This window comes from Chiloscyllium plagiosum, chromosome 21, assembly GCF_004010195.1.
Source record: "Chiloscyllium plagiosum isolate BGI_BamShark_2017 chromosome 21, ASM401019v2, whole genome shotgun sequence".
NCBI lineage: Eukaryota > Metazoa > Chordata > Chondrichthyes > Orectolobiformes > Hemiscylliidae > Chiloscyllium > Chiloscyllium plagiosum.
Window position 1 is genome coordinate 19,063,243 of NC_057730.1, and position 19,028 is coordinate 19,082,270.

General features: G+C 40.1%; 1 protein-coding gene across 1 annotated transcript in view; it reads right to left on the reverse strand.

Annotated features, from left to right (window-relative positions):
* lmtk2 (lemur tyrosine kinase 2) overlaps positions 1-19,028 on the reverse strand; it is a 143,878-nt gene that overhangs the window by 64,314 nt on the left and 60,536 nt on the right. The window contains exons 5-6 of the mRNA XM_043711065.1: positions 14,930-15,048; positions 11,458-11,545 (exon numbers count right to left, since the gene is read on the reverse strand). Coding sequence (XP_043567000.1) covers positions 11,458-11,545; positions 14,930-15,048 — 207 coding nt within the window. The remainder of the gene's footprint in view (positions 1-11,457; positions 11,546-14,929; positions 15,049-19,028) is intronic.

The following is a 19,028-nucleotide window of genomic DNA, read 5'->3' on the forward strand; positions in this document are numbered from 1 at the left end:
CTCCAACTTACTAGTTTAAATCCTCCTGAGCAGCTCTCCCATACAGCAGCTCCTCAGTCATGCATTCATCTGCTCTATCCTCCTATTCCTGCACTCACTAGCTCGTAGCACCTAGAGTAATCCAGATATTATTATTCGAGAGGACCTCCTTTTTAAATTCCTGCCTAATGCTATGTAATATCCCTTCAGAACCTCAACCTTTTCCCTTCCTATGTTGTTGGCTCCAGTGTGGACAATGACCTCTTGCTGGTCCTTCTCCCCCTTGAGAGCATTCTGCACCCTCTCGGAGACATCCTTGATCCTGGCACCAAGGAGGCAACACTATTCTGATTTTTCACTGCTGGCTACAGAAACGTCTGTCTGTGCCTCGGTCTAGAGTCCCCTAACACAATTGATCTCTTGGAACCTGACGTACCACTCACTGCATTTGAGCCCGGTTTTCAATTTTAAAAAAAACTAATCCAGTTGGTGTGATCCATGTTGGGACCAATATCATTGGTAAGAGTAGGCAAAAGGTCCTGTCTAGGGAATATCAGGAATTAGTGACAAAATCAAAGAACAGAACCAGGGTTATAATCTCTAGATTATTACCTGAGCCACTTTCAATTTTGTATTGAGATAAGAAAATTAAAGCAGCAAACATGTGCCTAAAGGACTGGTTCCATTCCACTGGAGTTGGTATTGGGACAGGAAGGGACAGCCTCCACCTAAACTGATCTGGGTCCAATGTTCCAACAGAAAGGCTAAATAGAGTGGTCACAAAGACTTTAAACTAGTAAATGTTGGGGAGTCAATACAATTCCAAAATCAAGTAATAGGACAGGAATTTTTTAAAAAATCAGGAATCCTACTTCAGGTATGGCAGGTAATGGCAAAACGAGAAGAAGTGCATTGATTAAACCAGAAGAGAGAAAGAATAAACTGGTGAATTAAACTTCACTGCTGAGGGACAGGTTACAGAGTATGGCCCAAATTACAAATTCTATAAATGAATGTGCAGAACATGAGTAAAATTAAATGAGCTACAAGTACAAATTCAATTTGGAGATGATGATATAAGTAGCCAACTGAAACATGGCTGCAGGTTGGTCGGGATTGGAAACTAAATATACCAGGTTATAAGGATTGCAGGATGGACAGAGAAAACAGCAGGCTAAGTGCAGTAGCCTTACTGATTGAAACAAAATTATTTCAATGGTGAAGGAGGATATCATGAGGGGAAGGTATTTTCTGGAGAGCGTATGGTGAAACTGTTGAACAGTAAAGGAGCTAAAACTGTAAAAGGTGTTGGGTATAGACCTCCTGATAGCAGTTCTGAAGTACTAGATTGTATAAAAGTAGAAATTAGGCAAGTGTGTAGCAAAGTCAGAATACAGCAAACATTGTTTTAACCAGCATTCTTGATAAATTGGCAAAAATTATTTACTTCAAATCCCTGAAGTTTACTATGTTATCACGATCTCTGAGTAGTCAGCAGAAGGTACAAGTGAGAAGATTCCCTGCCAGTCAGTTTTATTTAAGGCAAATCTATTTATGCTGTAAATAAATGATAAGTCATATGTACATACCCTGCATTATGCTTCTGTTACTTAATGTGCACTTTACCATTGATTATGTGGACCACTTGATCAATTGGAATATTTTATCAACTGGCATACTCCTGGTCCCATAGGTGCTCGTTAATAAAAGGTTTGCTGTAGTAGTGGCAAAATTGTAACCTTAATACAAGGTTAGATCTCATGGAATACAGGGAGAACTAGCCAATTGGATACAGAACTGGCTCAAAAGGTAGAATACAGAGGGCGGTGGTTGAGAGTTGTTTTGCAGACTGGAGGCCTGTGACCAGTGGAGTGCCACAAGGATCGGTACTGGGTTCTCTACTTTGTGTCATTTACATAAATGATTTGGATGCGAGCATAAGACGTACAGTTAGTAAGTTTGCAGATGACACCAAAATTGGAGGTGGCTCAGTGGTCAGCACTGCTGCCTCACAGCGCGAGGGACCTGGGTTCAATTCCCACCTCGAGCAACTGTCTGTGTGGAGTTTGCACAATCTCCCAGTGTCTGCGTGGGTTTCTGCCTGGCTCCGGTTTCCTCCCACAGTCCAAAGATGTGCAGGTTAGGTGAACTGGCCATGCTAAATTGCCTGTAGCGTTAGGTCAGGGGTGAATGTAGGGGAGTGGGTCTGGGTGGGTTGCTCTTCAGAGGGTCGGTGTGGACTTGTTCAACCGAAGGGCCTGTTGCCACACTGTAGGGAATCTAATTACAACAGGACCTTGACCAGATGAGCCCATGGGCTGTGAAGTATTTAATTCAGGTAAATGCGAGATGCTGCATTTTGGGAAAGCAGATCTTAGCAGGACTTATACAATTAATGGTAAGGTCCTAGGGAGTGTTGCTGAACAAAGAGACCTTGGAGTGCAGGTTCATAGCTCCTTGAAAGTGGAGTCGCAGGTAGATAGGATAGTGAAGGTAAAGGTGGCATTCGGTATGCTTTCTTTTATTGGTCAGAGTATTGAGTACAGGAGTTGGGAGGTCATGTTGCGGCTGTACAGGACATTGGTTAAGCCACTGTTGGAATATTGCGTGCAATTCTGGTTTCCTTCCTATCGGAAAGATGTTGTGAAACTTGAAAGGGTTCAGAAAAGATTTACAAGGATGTTGCCAGGGTTGGAGGATATGAGCTATAGGGAGAGGCTGAACAGGCTGGGGCTGTTTTCCCTGGAGCGTCAGAGGTTTACAAAATTATGAGGGGCATGGATAGGGTAAATAGGTAAAAAGTCTTTTCCCTGGGGGCGGGGCAGGGAGTGTGGGGGAAAGAGTTCAGAACTAGAGGGCATAGGTTTAGGGCGAGAGGGGCAAGATATAAAAGAGACCCAAGGGGCAACTTTTTCATACAGAGGGTGGTACATGTATGGAATGAGCAGCCAGAGGAAGTGGTGGAGGCTGGTACAATTGCAACATTCAAAAGGCATTTGGATGGTTATATGAATAGGTAGGGTTTGGAGGGGTATGGGCCGGGTGCTGGCAGGTGGGACTAGATTGGGTTGGGATATCTGGTCGGCATGGATGGGTTGGACCGAAGGGTCTGTTTCCATGCTGTACATCTCTATGGCTCTATCTGAGGGCAAATTGCTGACATATCTGGGAAACTGGAGGAGTGGCAGACAACAAAATAGAGATAATGGGTAGGTATTCAAATTGGCAGGACATGAGCAGTGGTGTCCCGAAGTGATCTGTGCTATGACTCAATTAGAGTCACAAAGTCAAAGAAATACATAGCACAGACCCTAACGTGTCCATGCTGAGCAGATATCCTAAATAAATCTAGTTTGATTTGTCAGCAATTGGCCAATATCCCTCTAAACCCTTCCTATTCATATACCCTCCAAATACCCTTTAAATGCTAAAATTATACCAATCTCCACAATTTCCCTGGCAGCTCATCCATGCATGCACCACCCTCTGCATGATGAGGATGCCCCTTAGGTCTCTTTTAAATCTTGCCCCTCTCACCTTAAACCTATGACCTCTAGTTTTGGACACCCCTATCTCAGGGAAAAGACTGTGTATTTACTCTATCTATGCCACTCATGATTTTAGGAACTTTTATAAGGTTACCCCTCAGCTTCCGATGGTCCAAGGAAAATAACCCATGTCTATTCAGCCTTTCCCTATAGTTCAAGCCCTCCAACCGTGGCAACATCCTTGAAATTCTTTTCTGAACCCCAACAAGTTTCACAGCATCCTTCCTTTAGCAGACAGGACAGAGTTGCACACAGTATTCCAAAAGTGGCCTAACAAATATCCTGCCACAACATTACCTCCCAACTCCTACACTCAATGCACTGACCAATAAAGGAAAGCGTGCCAAACACCCTCTTCACTATTCTGTCCACATGCGACTTCACTTTCAAGGAGCTATGAACCTGCACTCCAAGGTCTCTATGTTCAGCAACACTCCCCAGAACCTTAACATTAAGTGTATAAGCCCTGCTCTGATTTGAATTGCCAAAATGCCACACCTCACATTTATCTAAGTTAACTCCATCTGCCACTCCTCAGCTCATTGGCCCATCTGATCAAGATCGCATTGCACTGGAGGTAACCTTCTTCGCTGTCCACTGCGTTTCCAATTTTGGTGTCATCTGCCAACTCACTAGCCATACCTCCAAGGTTTTCATCAAAATCATTTATATACATGATTAAAAGCAGTGGACCCAGCACAGATCCTTGTGGCACACCACTGGTCACAGGCCTCCAGTCTGAAAAGCAACCTTCCACTACCACCTTCTGTCTTCTACCTTTCAGCCAGTTCTGTTTCCAAATGGCTAGTTCTCCATGTTCCATGTAATCTAACCTTGCTAACCAGTCTACCATGAAGAATCTTGTCAGACACCTCACTCAAGTCCATATAGATCATGCTTACCATTCTGCCCTCATCAATCCTCTTTGTTACTTCTTCAAAACACTCAATCAAGTTAGTGAGACACGATTTCAAAGTCATGTTGATTATCCCTAATCAGTCTTTGCCTTTCCAAATATATGTAAATCCTGTCCCTCATGACTCCCTCCAACAACTTGCCCACCACCAACGTCAGGCTTACCGGTCTATAGTTCTCCAGCTTTTCCTTACCATCTTTCTTAAAAAGTGGCACCACTTTAGCCAACCTCCAGTCTTCTGGCACCTCACCGATGACAATCATTGACACAAATTCCTCAGCAAGGGGCCCAGCAATTACTTCTCTTGCTTCCCACAGAGGACTAGGGTATACCTGATCAGGTCCCTGGGATTTATGCACCCTTATGCATTTTAAGACATCCAGCACCACCTCCTCAGTAATATAGACATTTTTCATGATGTTGCTATTTATTTCCAGATCCTTCTCCACAGTAAACACCCTTGCAAAATACTCATTTAGTATCTCCCCCATCTCCTGCGGTTCCACACATAGGTGGCCTTGCTGATCTTTAAGTGGCTCTATACTCACCCTAGTTACTCTTTTGTCCTTAATGCAGTTATAAAATCCCCTTGGATTCTCCTTCACTCTATCTGCCACAGCTATCTCATGTCCCTTTTTTGCCCTGATTTTCCTTTTACGTATACACCTACTGCCTTCATATTCTAAGGATTCACTCGATCTCTGCTGTCTATACCTGATATATGCTTCCTTCTTTTTCTTGACCAAAACCTCAACTTTTTCTAGTCATCCAGCATTCTCTATACCTACAAGCCTAACTCTTCACCTAACAGGTACATGCTGTCTCTGGACTATCGTTATCTCATTTTTGAAGGCCTCCCATTTTTCTTTACCAGAAAGCATCCCCCCCCAAATCAGCTTTTGAAAGTTCTTGCCTAATACCGTCAAAATTGGCCTTCCTCCAATTCAGAACTTCAACCTTTAGATCTGGTCTATCCTTTTCCAACACTATTTTAAAACTAATAGAATTATGGTCACTTGCCCCAAAGTGCTCCCCAGTCACTTCCCCTGCCTTATTTCCCAAAAATAGATCAAGCTTCTTCTCTAGCAGGTACATCCACATACTGAATCTGAAAATATTCTTAAGATTAGATTACTTAGTGTGGAAACAGGCCCTTCAGCCCAACAAGTGCAACCCACTCAGAACCATTCCCCTACATTTACCCCTTCACCTAACACTACGGGCAATCTAGCATGGCCAATTCACCTAACCTGCACAATCTACGTTTGGAAAGTTAAAAATCGCCTACTAGTACGACCCTATTATTCTTACACATAACCGAGATCTCCCTACAAAATCTGCTGGCTATTGGGAGAGGTCTACAGTCCAAACACAATAAGGTGATCATCCCTTTTTTATTTCTCAGTTCCACCCAAATACCTTTCCTGGACATATTCCAAGGAATATCTTCCCTAAGTACAGCCATAATGTTATCCCTATTCAAAAACATCACTCCCCCTCCTCTCTTGCACCCCCCCCCCCTTCTAACCTTCCTATAGCATCTGCACCCTGGAACATTAGGCTGCCAGTCCTGTCCATCTGTGAGCCACATCTCTGTAATTGCTATTTTATCCCATGTCCCTAACCATGCCCAATTCATCTTCCTTAACCGTTAAGCCTCTTGCATTGAAATAAATGCAGTTTAATTTATCTGTCCTATCTCTTTCTCTGCTTTGTGCCTGCCTCTCTTGACTATTTAATTTGCTCCTTTTCCAAGTGTACCAGTCTGAGACTGATCTCTTTCCTCACTATCTACCTAGATCCCACCCCATTCCCCCTAACTGTACTCATTTAAATCCTCCCAAGCAGCTCTTTATCTCCTTGACAGTATATTAGTCCCCTTCCAATTCAGGTGCAATTTGTCCTTCTTATATAGGTCACTTCTATCCTATAAGAGATTCCAATGATCTGAAAATGTGAACCCTTCTCCCCTGCACCAACTCCTCAGCCATGCATTCATCTGCTCTATCCTCCTATTCTTACCCTCACTAGAACTAACCCAGCTATTACTACCCTCTAAGATCGCCTTTTTAAATTCTTGGCTAACTTCCTATTTTCTCTCCTCAGAATCTCATCATTTTCTCTTCCTATGTCATTCATTCCAATACGTACAACAACCTCCTGCTTGTCCCTCTCCCCTTCGAGAATATTCTGCATCCTCTCAGAGACATCCTTGATCCTTGCACCATGGACGCAACACACCATTCTGATTTCTTACCATCGTGCACAGAACCGTTTATCTGTACCTCTAACTAGAGAATCCCATATCACAATCAATCAATCAGTCACTTGCAACCTGACCTACTCCTCGTTACATTAGAGCCAGCCTCGATACCAGAATCCCGACTGCCCGTGCTACATTCCCCCAAGAATCCATTACCCCTTACGTTTTCCAGAACAGCATGCTCGTCTGAGATGGGGATAGCCACAGGATATTTCTACATGACCTGCCTCCTTCTCCTACCTTTCCTGGCGGTAACCCATCTACCTGACTGTATCTGCGGTTTTTCTCCCTTCCTATAACTGCCATCCATCAAACCCCATAGCTTCAGTAAATTCCTCGCTGGCTCTAACTGCCACTCCAACCGATACATGCAATCCAATAGAAATCGCAACCAACTCACTTCCTGCAGACAATCTTCAATAACACAGAAACTCTCCCTAATCTCCCACATCTGACAGGAACAGCACATCACTCTACTGAAGGCCATCTTTGCATCTTAACAATCTACAGATGCTGCAAATAGCACAGTCTTACTGCTTTAAAAAAATTGCTCCAGGCTAACTTAGTACCTATATTTTATACTTTAAAATTTAATCAAGAGACAGAGCTCAACAAAACAATATGATTAAGGAAACCCACCTTTGTTTACAAAAAGAACAGTAAGGTTACACTTAAAAATTTAACTGCTCCCCTGCTGTAAGCTCTCCCACACTGGTTTCTCCAAGGTCAGCTGTGAATTTCATTGTTTATTAATTTTTCTTAGATGCACTCTGACATCCAGAGACAGTTGAACTCAAGTGTCAGAGGCAGGAGCTGTGCAGATTCACAGCTGGGTCAGACAGCAATGTAGGTTTCTTTCTCATTTGAATCACTTCCCATGTGGTCTCTGTTGTCTCTCTTTTTTCCTTTTTAAAGTGCAGTTGTTTTGATCTATTTTTCCCCCAAAGTTCCAAAACAATGCAACAGCTTGATAAAACTGTGACTACTGCCCCTAGAATTCGAGGAAATCAGGTCCAACACTGAAAATACCTAAAAAAAAAGTTCTTAGAGCCACAATTTCTTCCCGTCCTCCATCTTGGATTACCCAGAATCCTCCATATTTATTTATTAAAGGCTTATTTAATGGCATTGAAAGTCATATATCCAAATTTGCTGATGACACAATGCTAGCCAGCATTGAAGACAGTGCAGATGATAGCATAAAATTACAAAGTGGTACCGATAAATGAGGTGAATGGGCAAAACTGTGGCATGTAGACTTCAATGTATGCGAGTGACAGTTTATCCATTTTGGCCTGAAAAAAATAGCACTTTCTACATGATATCAAGTTAAATACCGTGGACACATTCAGAGAGACTTGGGTGTTTTGGTGCATAGACCTTTAAAATGTTACGAACAGGCGCAGATAACAATCAAGAAAACTAATGGAATGCTGGTCCTTATATCTAGGGGGCAGGAGTATAAGGATACCGTTATGCTGCAGTTGTACAAAACCCTAATTACACCCCACTTAGAATACTATGAGTCAAACTGGGTACAACATCTTGAGATGAATAGACTGGCCTCCCAGGGAGTACAATGTCTGTTTACAAGAGTGATACTTGGATTTCAGCGATTAAGTTATAAAGAGAGACTAGACCAATGAGGCCCATTTTCTCAAAAATTTAGAAGGTTAAGGGGTGATCTGATAGAAGTCTTCAAAATATCAACAGAAAAAGATGGAATAGATAAATTATTTCCACTGACTGGGAATTCTAGAACCAGGGGACATAATCTGAGAATTGGAGCCAGATCGTTCGAGAGAAATGTTCTACACACAAAAAGCATGGTAGATATTTGCAACTTTAGTCTAGAAATGATATGGGTGCTGGCTCAATTGTTAACATTAAATCTGACATAGATAAAAGTTTTGTTAAGCAAAGCCATTGAGGGATATGGGCCAAAGGCAGGTATATGGAGTCAGGCAACAGATCAACCATGACCTCACTGAATGGTAGAAGATTTGAGGAGCTGAATAGTCTACTCTTCCTTTCAGTAACCCAGAGATTATTACATTTGAAGTCCTGCTTGCTAACTAGTTTCCAAAATTCTAATTGTAGCACCACAACCCCTTCCCCATGTAAGTCATTAGTACCAATATGGACCATTACCTATAGATGTTCACCGTCCCTCAGAAGAATGCCTGACAGCTGTTAATTGATATCCTAGGCCCTGGGACCAGCAAAGCAACTTGCATCCTCAAGTCACATGATAGTTACAGAAACACCTATATGCTCCACTAACAATTCCTCTATCACTAATACTCTTCTTCATTTCTCTTTCCTCTCCTCCTATACAGTCAGGTTGCTTGCGGTGCCACAAACATGGACCTGAAGATCCAGCATCCTCACAAATATGCAAAATAGAAAAGAGTTTTGAAAATGAGCCCAGCATTTGCTTCAATACCTGCCTGTTTCACTTGAACTGCCCAGCAGCTACTCATTCCCATCCTTCCTCCAGGCTTTTGAGCTGTAGTTAGACAACTGATAACCTGCTATCCACATGACACTCAGACTCGTAAATGTGCCAGTGTCTCTAGTCGTTGGTTAAGCTCCAAAACTCAGAGCTCAACTTTCTGCAGTTGGGAGCACTTCCTGAACAAATGGCCATCTAGGACTCTGGTAGGGTCCCTAACTCCCCATCTGCTACCATGTCTTAGTCTTATATTCACTTCCCTTATGCTAACTTTAGGAGAAAGTGAGGCCTGCAGATAATGGGGGTCAGAGTTGAAAAGTGTGGCATTGGAAAAGCACAGCAGGTCAGGCAGTATCCAAGAAATAGAAGAGTCGACATTTCTGATAAAGGGCTTATGCCCAAAACATCAACTCTCCTGCTCCTTGGATGCTGCCTGACCTGGTGTGCTTATGCTAACTTTATCCTCCTTCCCTTAATCTACTGACTTGCTTACTTACATTATTTTTATCAGATTACTTCATTTATTGCCCTTGACTTTCACTTATTCCTGTTGCTTCTCAGTTAATTCCTTTTTACAGGAAATAGACTTTTTAAATCACAAATGAATCAACCTGATAACTTCCTATGATTCCCCTTCCCTAATCAGCAGTAACCTGAAGCTGCAGCTGTTAAACTATGTCTCGTCTCTCACTACTATGCTGAAGCTAAAAAACGTTCCAACCTGGTCTGTATAAGAGAGAAACACATAGGTGAAGTTACAGTCAGTTAATCCACAGAAGTTGCAGTTAGGAGATGGCTTTTTGCGTGTGTCAGTGTGCCAGTTATTTGGAGTAAAGAAAAAGTGTTAACTTGTGCCTATTGCCTTTGCCAATTCAGTTACTGTGATGTCCAGGAAATCAATAGTTTCTTTCTACATGGCTATGTTAAGTTTAGTGGAAGATTGATAATTATTAGTATTATAGGTGAATTCTTCTAATTCTGCTTCTGTGCAAATTCACATATCCTACACTTCAACATCAAACAAAGAATATTGTTTCTATGTGACTGTATTACCTAAATGAGTTAGTGAGAACAAAGGAGCACTAAAGCCAAAAGTACCCACAAAGATCTAAGTAAAAGAAACCATATAAAAAATATTAAAATGGGCAAAATTCTACCCATGGATAATTTACAAATCACCTTTTAGAAAATGTTAACTCAAAAATAAAATCTTCAATACCATGTATAAGATGGCAAGATGATAATTTCTCACATATTGTATACAGTATATGCAAACAATGTTAGGTGATCCCCAAGTTCTATTCGTTGAAAGTAAGATCACACTTTACAACTGTTATAGCAATTGGAAAGTAATGTTCACACACAAAGTAGCTGATTACAAATGAAAAAATGCACAATGACCTATCAGCATGCATTTTCTGCATCTGAACTTCCTTTGACATTTAGCTTTATATTTAGATAATTTTCACATTCATCCTATGAATCATAAAAACACCCACAACTGCCTTCACATTTCTACATTAACAGATTCTTCACAGTTCTGGCACAATTTATAACTCAAACATTCTTTTAATTTATTCATAGAAAACATTAAAAGCGAAAGCCTATATACAGTCGTAATTTCAAATGAGGATTAACAGTACATTCAGAAATCACTCAAACTCTTTCTTCTAGGTTATGATCTCATCTGATCTTTCAACAAAAAGCCAATTCTCTAGCATACGCAACTTTTTATATTATGAACATGCAAAAGTAACAATAGTTCTTAATCAGAAATAATCCACAATGCACATAGTTTGATAATATTTAAGTATTTAATAAATGCAAGTTATTCAGCGAAGTCCATGTATCTAAACGAAAAACACTGAGCTGAAAGTATCATCAATGCAAAGCATTTCTCATTGGTTGATAAGGAAAATGCTTAATATATCTCTTCCCAATGGGAGTATTTACATTGAGTAAGGTCAGAAAAATTCTGGTTGTGACTTGCAATGTCGGATCTCATAACTGGAAACATTCAGCAGGCCCTGTCTCTGACCAGCTGTTGCAAGGACAGGTTTAATCAACATTAAGGAATGGGAGCTATGCAGCTACAACCTTAAAACATCCAGTTGAAAGCCTGTTCTAACTAGTACTGTGCCCTGTTCTGCATGTAGCTTTCTTATGCTACTATCTAATACAGATTTGAAGGGAAAAAAAAATCAATCCAGTAGAAGGGATAAAAGCAATGGAAACTGTGTTGCAGATAATAAGATTAAAAAAGTAAAAAGGTATCAACAGCTGGTTATTTACTTACCAGCTGACAAAATTCAAACACCAACAGGTAAGGGACAGCATCCACACATTGTCCTAAGCAGTGAAGCACATTTGGGTGCTGCAAAACCCTGTAATTAGATATAATAATTAAAACTTGCAAGCAAAGTTGTTTGAGGCAGAACAATTCTGATAATTTACATTTCACATATCTTACAGTATTTTGGTTGTCTACTATGTCAACAAAACTCCAGCATCATTTTTGTACAACTACAATGTCACAAAACATTCTAGAATGCTGAAAGAAATAGTTATTGAGATACTGGATGTGTTGGTGGTCATCTTCCAAAATTTTGTAAATCCTTGGATGGTTCCTTGATTGAATGTAACAAATATCATCCAAGGAACAGGAGAATCAACGTTTCGGGCATAAGCCCTTCTTCAGGAATGAGGAAAGTGTGTCCAGTTGAAAGGTAGTTCAACTCCCCCTCCCACTCCACCAAGGACATGAAGGTCCTTGGACTCCTCCATCGCCAGACCATAGCAACATGACGGTTGGAGGAAGAGCGCCTCATCTTCCGCCTAGGAACCCTCCAACCACAAGGGATGAACTCAGATTTCTCCCGTTTCCTCATTTCCCCTCCCTCCACCTTGTCTCAGTCAAATCCCTCGAACTCAGCACCGCCTTCCTAACCTGCAATCTTCTTCCTGACCTCTCCGCCCCCACCCCACTCCGGCCTATCACCCTCACCTTGACCTCCTTCCACCTATCGCATTTTCCACGTCCCTCCCTCAAGTCCCTCCTCCCTACCTTTTATCTTAGCCTGCTGGACACACTTTCCTCATTCCTGAAGAAGGGCTTATGCCCAAAACGTCGATTCTCCTGTTCCTTGGATGCTGCTTGACTTGCTGCGCTTTTCCAGCAACACATTTTCAGCTTTGATCTCCAGCATCTGCAGTCCTCACTTTCTCCCCGGTAACAAATATCACCCTACTATTTAAGGGGGGGGAAACTACAGACCTGTAGGTCCTACATTAGCAGTACAGAAAATATGTTAGAATATATTATGAACATCGTGAAAAATGGACAGTTGAGTAATAATGATCGAAATTCATCTGAGGATTTTATTAGCAGAATTGATAAAACAGAGTAGGAGGGCGTAGTAAACTCAGTTTGTGAAGGTCTCTGATATTGACCCCGACCGGAGGCTGATAAATAAAGTTAAAGCACAACTGAGGAAGTAAGATACCAGCACGGATTAAGAATTGGCTAACAGTCAAAACAAAAGAAGAATAAATAGTGATTCTTGCATTGATAGACTGAGGCTAGTGGGGTACTCAAAGTATCAGTAGTTGGGTCCCAGCTATTCACAATATATTTCAATGATTTGGACGTGAGAATCAGATGTAATTTTTCCAATTCTGCAGAAGACACAAAACTTGGTAGTAATGTGTGTTGCGAGGAAGATGCAAAGCAACTTCAACATGAGTTGCATAGACTTAGTAAGTGGGCAAGAACATGGGAGATAGAATATAATGTGGGAAAATGTGAGGTTATTCACTTTGGTAGGAAGTACAGATGTGCAAAGTATTTCTGAAATGTTAAGAGGTCAGAAAATGTAGACAGATATAAAAGGAACCTGGTGTCATCATCAATAAATCAGGGAAGGGATTTTTAACATATATGTGCAGCATGTTACCATCTAGTATAGTCTGGCAAAGTTGTCTGAGACTAAATGTAATTATGAACTAGGTGAAGAATATTAATTAAAGGAATGGTTGGGTGAGAACTTGACTGGGTGTATACATAAATGGAGAACAAGTAATCAGAGAGTTCGGAGATGTGAGAGTTAGAATAACTGACTAGGAAAGCATATGTCTGGACACTCAATAGTTAATCTTTAGCCTCTGTTTAACAATGGTAGCAGAGAATAGTTAGCTGTTTTCAAGTCAAAGATTGAAAATTATGCATTACTGTAGTCAGTGATTTGGAAAAAGCATCAGAGATGGTTTATTTAAAATCTGAAATATCAGTGCCAATCTGTTTTCTGAATGCAAACGTATGACCAATGAAAGAATGAAATTACCACGTAGATTTGTATTACTTCTTTACTAAAGGAGAAACAAGCCATTACCATGGCTTTTTCACTACCATACAAGAGCAGGATGAGATGCAACATTTTTAAGAATTGTTCATGAGGCATTGTCAGATTTTGATAAATTCAGAAAGAGTAAACATAGTGCCATGGAAAAGCACTTAATGAAATTCAGTAGATTGTCGGAAGAACTGCAGAAACTCTATTTGGGAATCTCCCCCATTTGTGCTGACATTTATGTTTTAGATTGCACAAAGTATTGCATTTAGACAGACTTCAGGTTGAGAACATAGTGCTATAACAAATGTTAGAAGCTGACAAAAACTGCTTGGAAAGCATTCCTTTCTGGCAGTATTAATGGTGCAAATGCCATATGACAGAAATTGGAGGAGACCATGTTTACTGGCGAGCAAGAGCATCTGGATTCAAAAGAGGTTATTACTAAAGATGACAAAATACTAATTGCACAGCATGAATCAGATTGCGTGGGTACTCACTTTAATGTTGTTTGGTATGGTCTACAAATTTGTATATTCAAAGACTTAAAGGAATTAATAAGGAATCAGGTATTTTCTTATAACTGTATCCTGAATGCACAATTCTGTTTATTAAGTACTTTGAAATATTCCACTATGTCTAATAGGAACTCTCATTGTGCAATACAGAAACTGTTTAACAGAGCCCAAATTAGTACACTTTATTGCAGTAAACATATGCAATCATTTAACAACTAATCCAAGAAGTACAATATCAGAACAAAATGTTCATTGCAACACAGAAACGTGGTCTATTGCTTTGCTTGCAGGTACAAAATCAGTTTCATCAAAGGAGTTATGACTTGTATTTGTACAATGGAAGCTTCAAAAGCAAGGATGGCAAAATCTTACATCTGCTAAAGCAGTTTTAATTCATTAGGCAAGTACACATTCATCATTCTTGGTACATGAATCAACTAAAGGAGGCAGAAGTCAAGTTTAAGTGGCCTTAATTTCCACATTTGCCCAGCAAAGTTTTACTATGGGATAAATTTCTTATTATAAAACAAAAGCAGTACAAAGGGTTCCCAGCTCATTCATTCTGAAAGGAATTCATCTATAAAAGCAAACTTTAATTCAAGTGAATAATTTTAATTTAAGCTATTATCTACAGTCTAATAGCATCAGAACATTAAGTGTCTTCAGTCTTCTTCCTTCTAATTAAGCCTCCTTGGACAATTTAAAAGTCTCTCCTTTAAGTTGTACAGAAAACTACCAAGCTTTAATTTTAGTAGAATAAAAGAAACTGAAAAGCACACAACCCTGTGTGTTTTTTCTAATAGTCAACAAGTTTTTCCAACTTTACTACCTTTCCCTATTCCCTTCGATACCTACCCAATTCTGCATGAACTTGATACTATATTAAAAGGAGAATACAACAAACCTGTAAGCCTGTCCGGTCTTAAGGAATCTATGATGTTCTGCGGAGCTTGCATTCGCTTTCAGTTCTTTAATAATCACCCTGACTAAACTGGAGTCCTCGTAGATGTCCCCAAGAAGAACCTTCAAAAATACGTAGGAAAGTACTTTATATACTTCAATTCTCTGAAACAGCAAGTTACTCATTTCCTACATACACTCGATTACGCCGAATGTGGAAAAGGACAAGGTCATTGCAGCAGGTAACAAAGGATGTTAGTACATTTCTTTGCCAAGGCCATATCACAAAGATTGGATGACTAAGCCTTCACCTTTAGTAAAGGACAACAGGAAATGGGTGTAAATCTGGAATGCAGTGACAGAGTGGGACAAAGTTTCCAAGTAAAAATGTTATCTTATATGGCAATCAAAAAATAAAAATTACCTCATGACAATCCAAAACAAAAACTAAAAATGCAAATGCTAAAATTGAGAAATTAAACCAAATTGCTAAAAAGACTCAGCAGATCTGACAGCATCGGAGGAGGGAGACATAAGCTAATCAATGACCTTTCAATAGAACTGCAACAAGTTAGATACACAACAGGTTTTAAATAGAAGGTGTAAAACATGCCGATTAGCGGGATGGAAGGGGTAAAAGGGAATGGTCAGTAGGGAGAGAAAAACAGAAGTTTCTGTGATAGGGTGGAAAGTGGACGATATTAAATGAAAAAAGGCATGATGGCAAAAATAAATGGTAATAGAATACACAAAAGATAGTTCTAGAAACAAACAGTAGAATCATTTACCATCCAAAAAAAAAAACAACAGGTGGGGGAAAAAAAACTGAAATGACCTGAAAGTGTAGAACTCATTGATGAGTCCCGAAGGCTGCAAAACGCCTCAGCAAAATAACACTTAAAAATATTTCAAACGCCTGAACTCACAGCATTTAATTTAAACCACAGTCATATTGTATTATATTTATGTAAAGCCAATTAACACAAGATTATAAAAATCAAACAAACTAAAATGGTACAAAGCAAACATATTGTGTTTTTAATTCAAAAAAGGATTAGTTTATGCTGCATATGGCAAGTGCAAGCCTATACTTTGTTTTGACTTTTATGTTTTCAAAGGTGGGTTAACTTGCAGCATGAGATGGTACCTGGGATTTCAATGTTGTGGCCATTTCAGAGACATAGGTAGAGCGGGGACAGGAATGGTTATTGTAGGTTCCGGGATTTAGATGTTTCAGTAAGAACACAGAAAACAGTTAAAGAGGGGGTGGTGTGGCACTGTTATTCCAGGACGTATTACAGTTGCAGAAAGGGTCTCAACCACTGAGGTAGTTTGGGCTAAGGTTAGAATCGGGAAATGAGAGGTTACCCTGTTGGGAGTTTTCTACAGGCCTCCAAATAGTTCCAAAGATGTAGAGGATAGGATTACAAAGGTGATTCTCGATAGGAATGAGTGTAACAGGGCAGTTGTTATGGGGGACTTTAACTTTCCAAATATTGACTGGGAATACTATACTTCAAGTACTTTAGATGGGTCAGTTTTTGTCCAATATGCGTAGGAGGGTTTCCCGACACAGTATGTGACAGGCCAACAAGGGGCAAGGCCACATTAGATTTGGTACTGGGTAATGAACCCAGTCAGGTGAGAGATTTGGAGGTAGGTGAGCACTTTGGTGATAGCGACCACAATTCTATTATGTTTATTTTAGTGATGGAAAAGGATAGTTATACACCGGAGGGCAAGAGTTATAGCTGGGGGAAAGACAATTACGATGTGATTAGGCAAGACTTAGGATGCATAGGATGGGGAAGGAAACTGCAAGGGATGGACACAATTGAAATGTGGAGCTTATTCAAGGACCAGCTACTGCGGGCCCTTGATAAGTATGTACCTTCAGGCAGGGAAGTAGAATGTGGGAGCCTTGGTTTACTAAGGAAGTTGAATGTCTTGTCAACAGGAAGGAGGCGGCTTATGTTAGGATGAGACATGAAGGCTCAGTTAGGGTGCTTGAGAGTTACAAGTTAGCCAGGGAAGACCTAAAAGAGACAGCTAAGAAAAGCCAGGTGGGGACATGAGAAGCCGTTGGTGGATAGGATCAAGGAAAACCCTAAGAATTTCTATAAGTATATCAGGAATAAAAGAATGACTAGAGTAAGATTAGGGCCAATCAAGGATAGCAGTGGGAAGTTGGGTGTGGAGTCAGAGGAAAAAGAGGGGAAGCGCTAAATGAATACTTTTCATCAGCATTCACACTAGAAAAAGAATGTGGTTGAGAGCAATACTGAGATCCAGGCTACTAGACTAGATGGGATTGAGGTGCTTAAGGAGGAGGTGCTAACAATCCTGGAAAGTGTACAAATAGGTAAGTCCATGGGGCCTGATGGGATTTATCCTGGAATTCTCTGGGAAGCCAGGGAGGAGACTGCCAAGCCTTTGGCTTTGATCTTTATGTTGCCATTGTCTACAGGAATAGTGCAAGACTGGACGATAGCAAATGTTGTTACCTTGTTCAAAAAGGGGAGTAGAGACAACCCTGGAACTTATAGCCCTATGAGCCTTACTTTGGTTATGAGTAAAGTGTTGGAAAGGGTTATAAGAGATAGGATTTATAATCATGTCAAAAGGAATATGTTGATTGGAGATAATCAACACGGTTTTGAGAAGGATAGGTCGTGCCTCTCAAACCTTATTGAGTTCGTTGAGAAGGTGACCAAACATGTGGAGGAGGGTAAAGGTGATTGATGTGGTGCTAATCTCGCAAACATTTTATTTTAAATTGATTCATGCAAGTGTTCTAGGTTCCATTTAGACTTAGATTGCAATGTTATTTTAAAACCAAAACAATACATTTAACACTATGAAATTTCACTAAGAACAATAACTGAACACCAATCTATTCTGCATTCAGAACTGATAAGGCTTGAAGACTGCACTGTGTTCAAGAACATGGAGTGGACAATGCCTGTTGAACTTGCAGTCACTTTCATTCTTTGTTAGTTTCTGACTAAACTGGAATCTGTTTGATTTTCCCCAAAAAACAGTTTTTCAAAATACCTTTTTAAAAGGAAGTTACCCAAAAAGTACAGATCTAAAAATTAAAATCTCAAATAGTTCTGTGTTCTAGATCAGCTCTTTGTCCACAGAATACTTTTAATCATTTGAATTCTGAATCCTTCAACTTTCAGACCTGGAAGCCACAAATAAAATTTGACTTAATCTCTTCTCTGCTGAAAATTTTTTTTCAATGTTGGTTCTTTCCTCAAGCATTAAGATCCAAAGGAGGTAGCAAAGTTGACATCTCCCACTTTTCATTTCCTTTATGTAACAACTACATTCAAAGGCTAATTGCTCAAAGATTGATCACTTCATTTGGGCACCTAATAACACCATCTATTTTTTCCAGGTTAGATATATCATAATAGGATCAGGATACTATAGCACATTGTGATGTTACATCACTGGACTAGTAATTTAAAGACCTGGAGTATGATCCAGAAACACAAGTTCAAATCCTACCATCAAAACTGAGGAAATACATTGTTAATAAAATGCAGGTGTTCATAATACAAGATGTCCATGAATCTATATATTTTTTTAAAAAGTGACAATCTGGTCCCAAAAACCATTTAAAGGAGATCTATCATCTGCACGATGTAGACAATTACATGACTCTAGACCCACAGCGATGTGACCAGCTTTTACCTGCCCTCTGAAACAGCCCACTAAATGACTCAATTAGAATTGAAGGAAGCTTTTCATATAGAATTAAGGAATGGTCAATAAATGATAGCCCTGCTTGCCATGCCCACAATTCATAAATGGGTAAAGAAAATATACACCTAAATTCCATGGACCACCCTCTGCTCCAGCAGTGATAATTTTTCCACTGACTAATGAATCTTTAACGACGTTATCTGTTTTACCACATCAATACAAGTTTACTAAGAAACTGAGAACTAGATTGACAGTGCCTCTATTAATGCTACATAAGAGCCTTGCACTCAGACATTTTTTAATCTTTTATGGCATGCAGGAACCACTGACAAGACCGGCCTTTTTGCCCATCCCCAACGGTCCTTAAAAAGGTAGGACAACAGTATAAA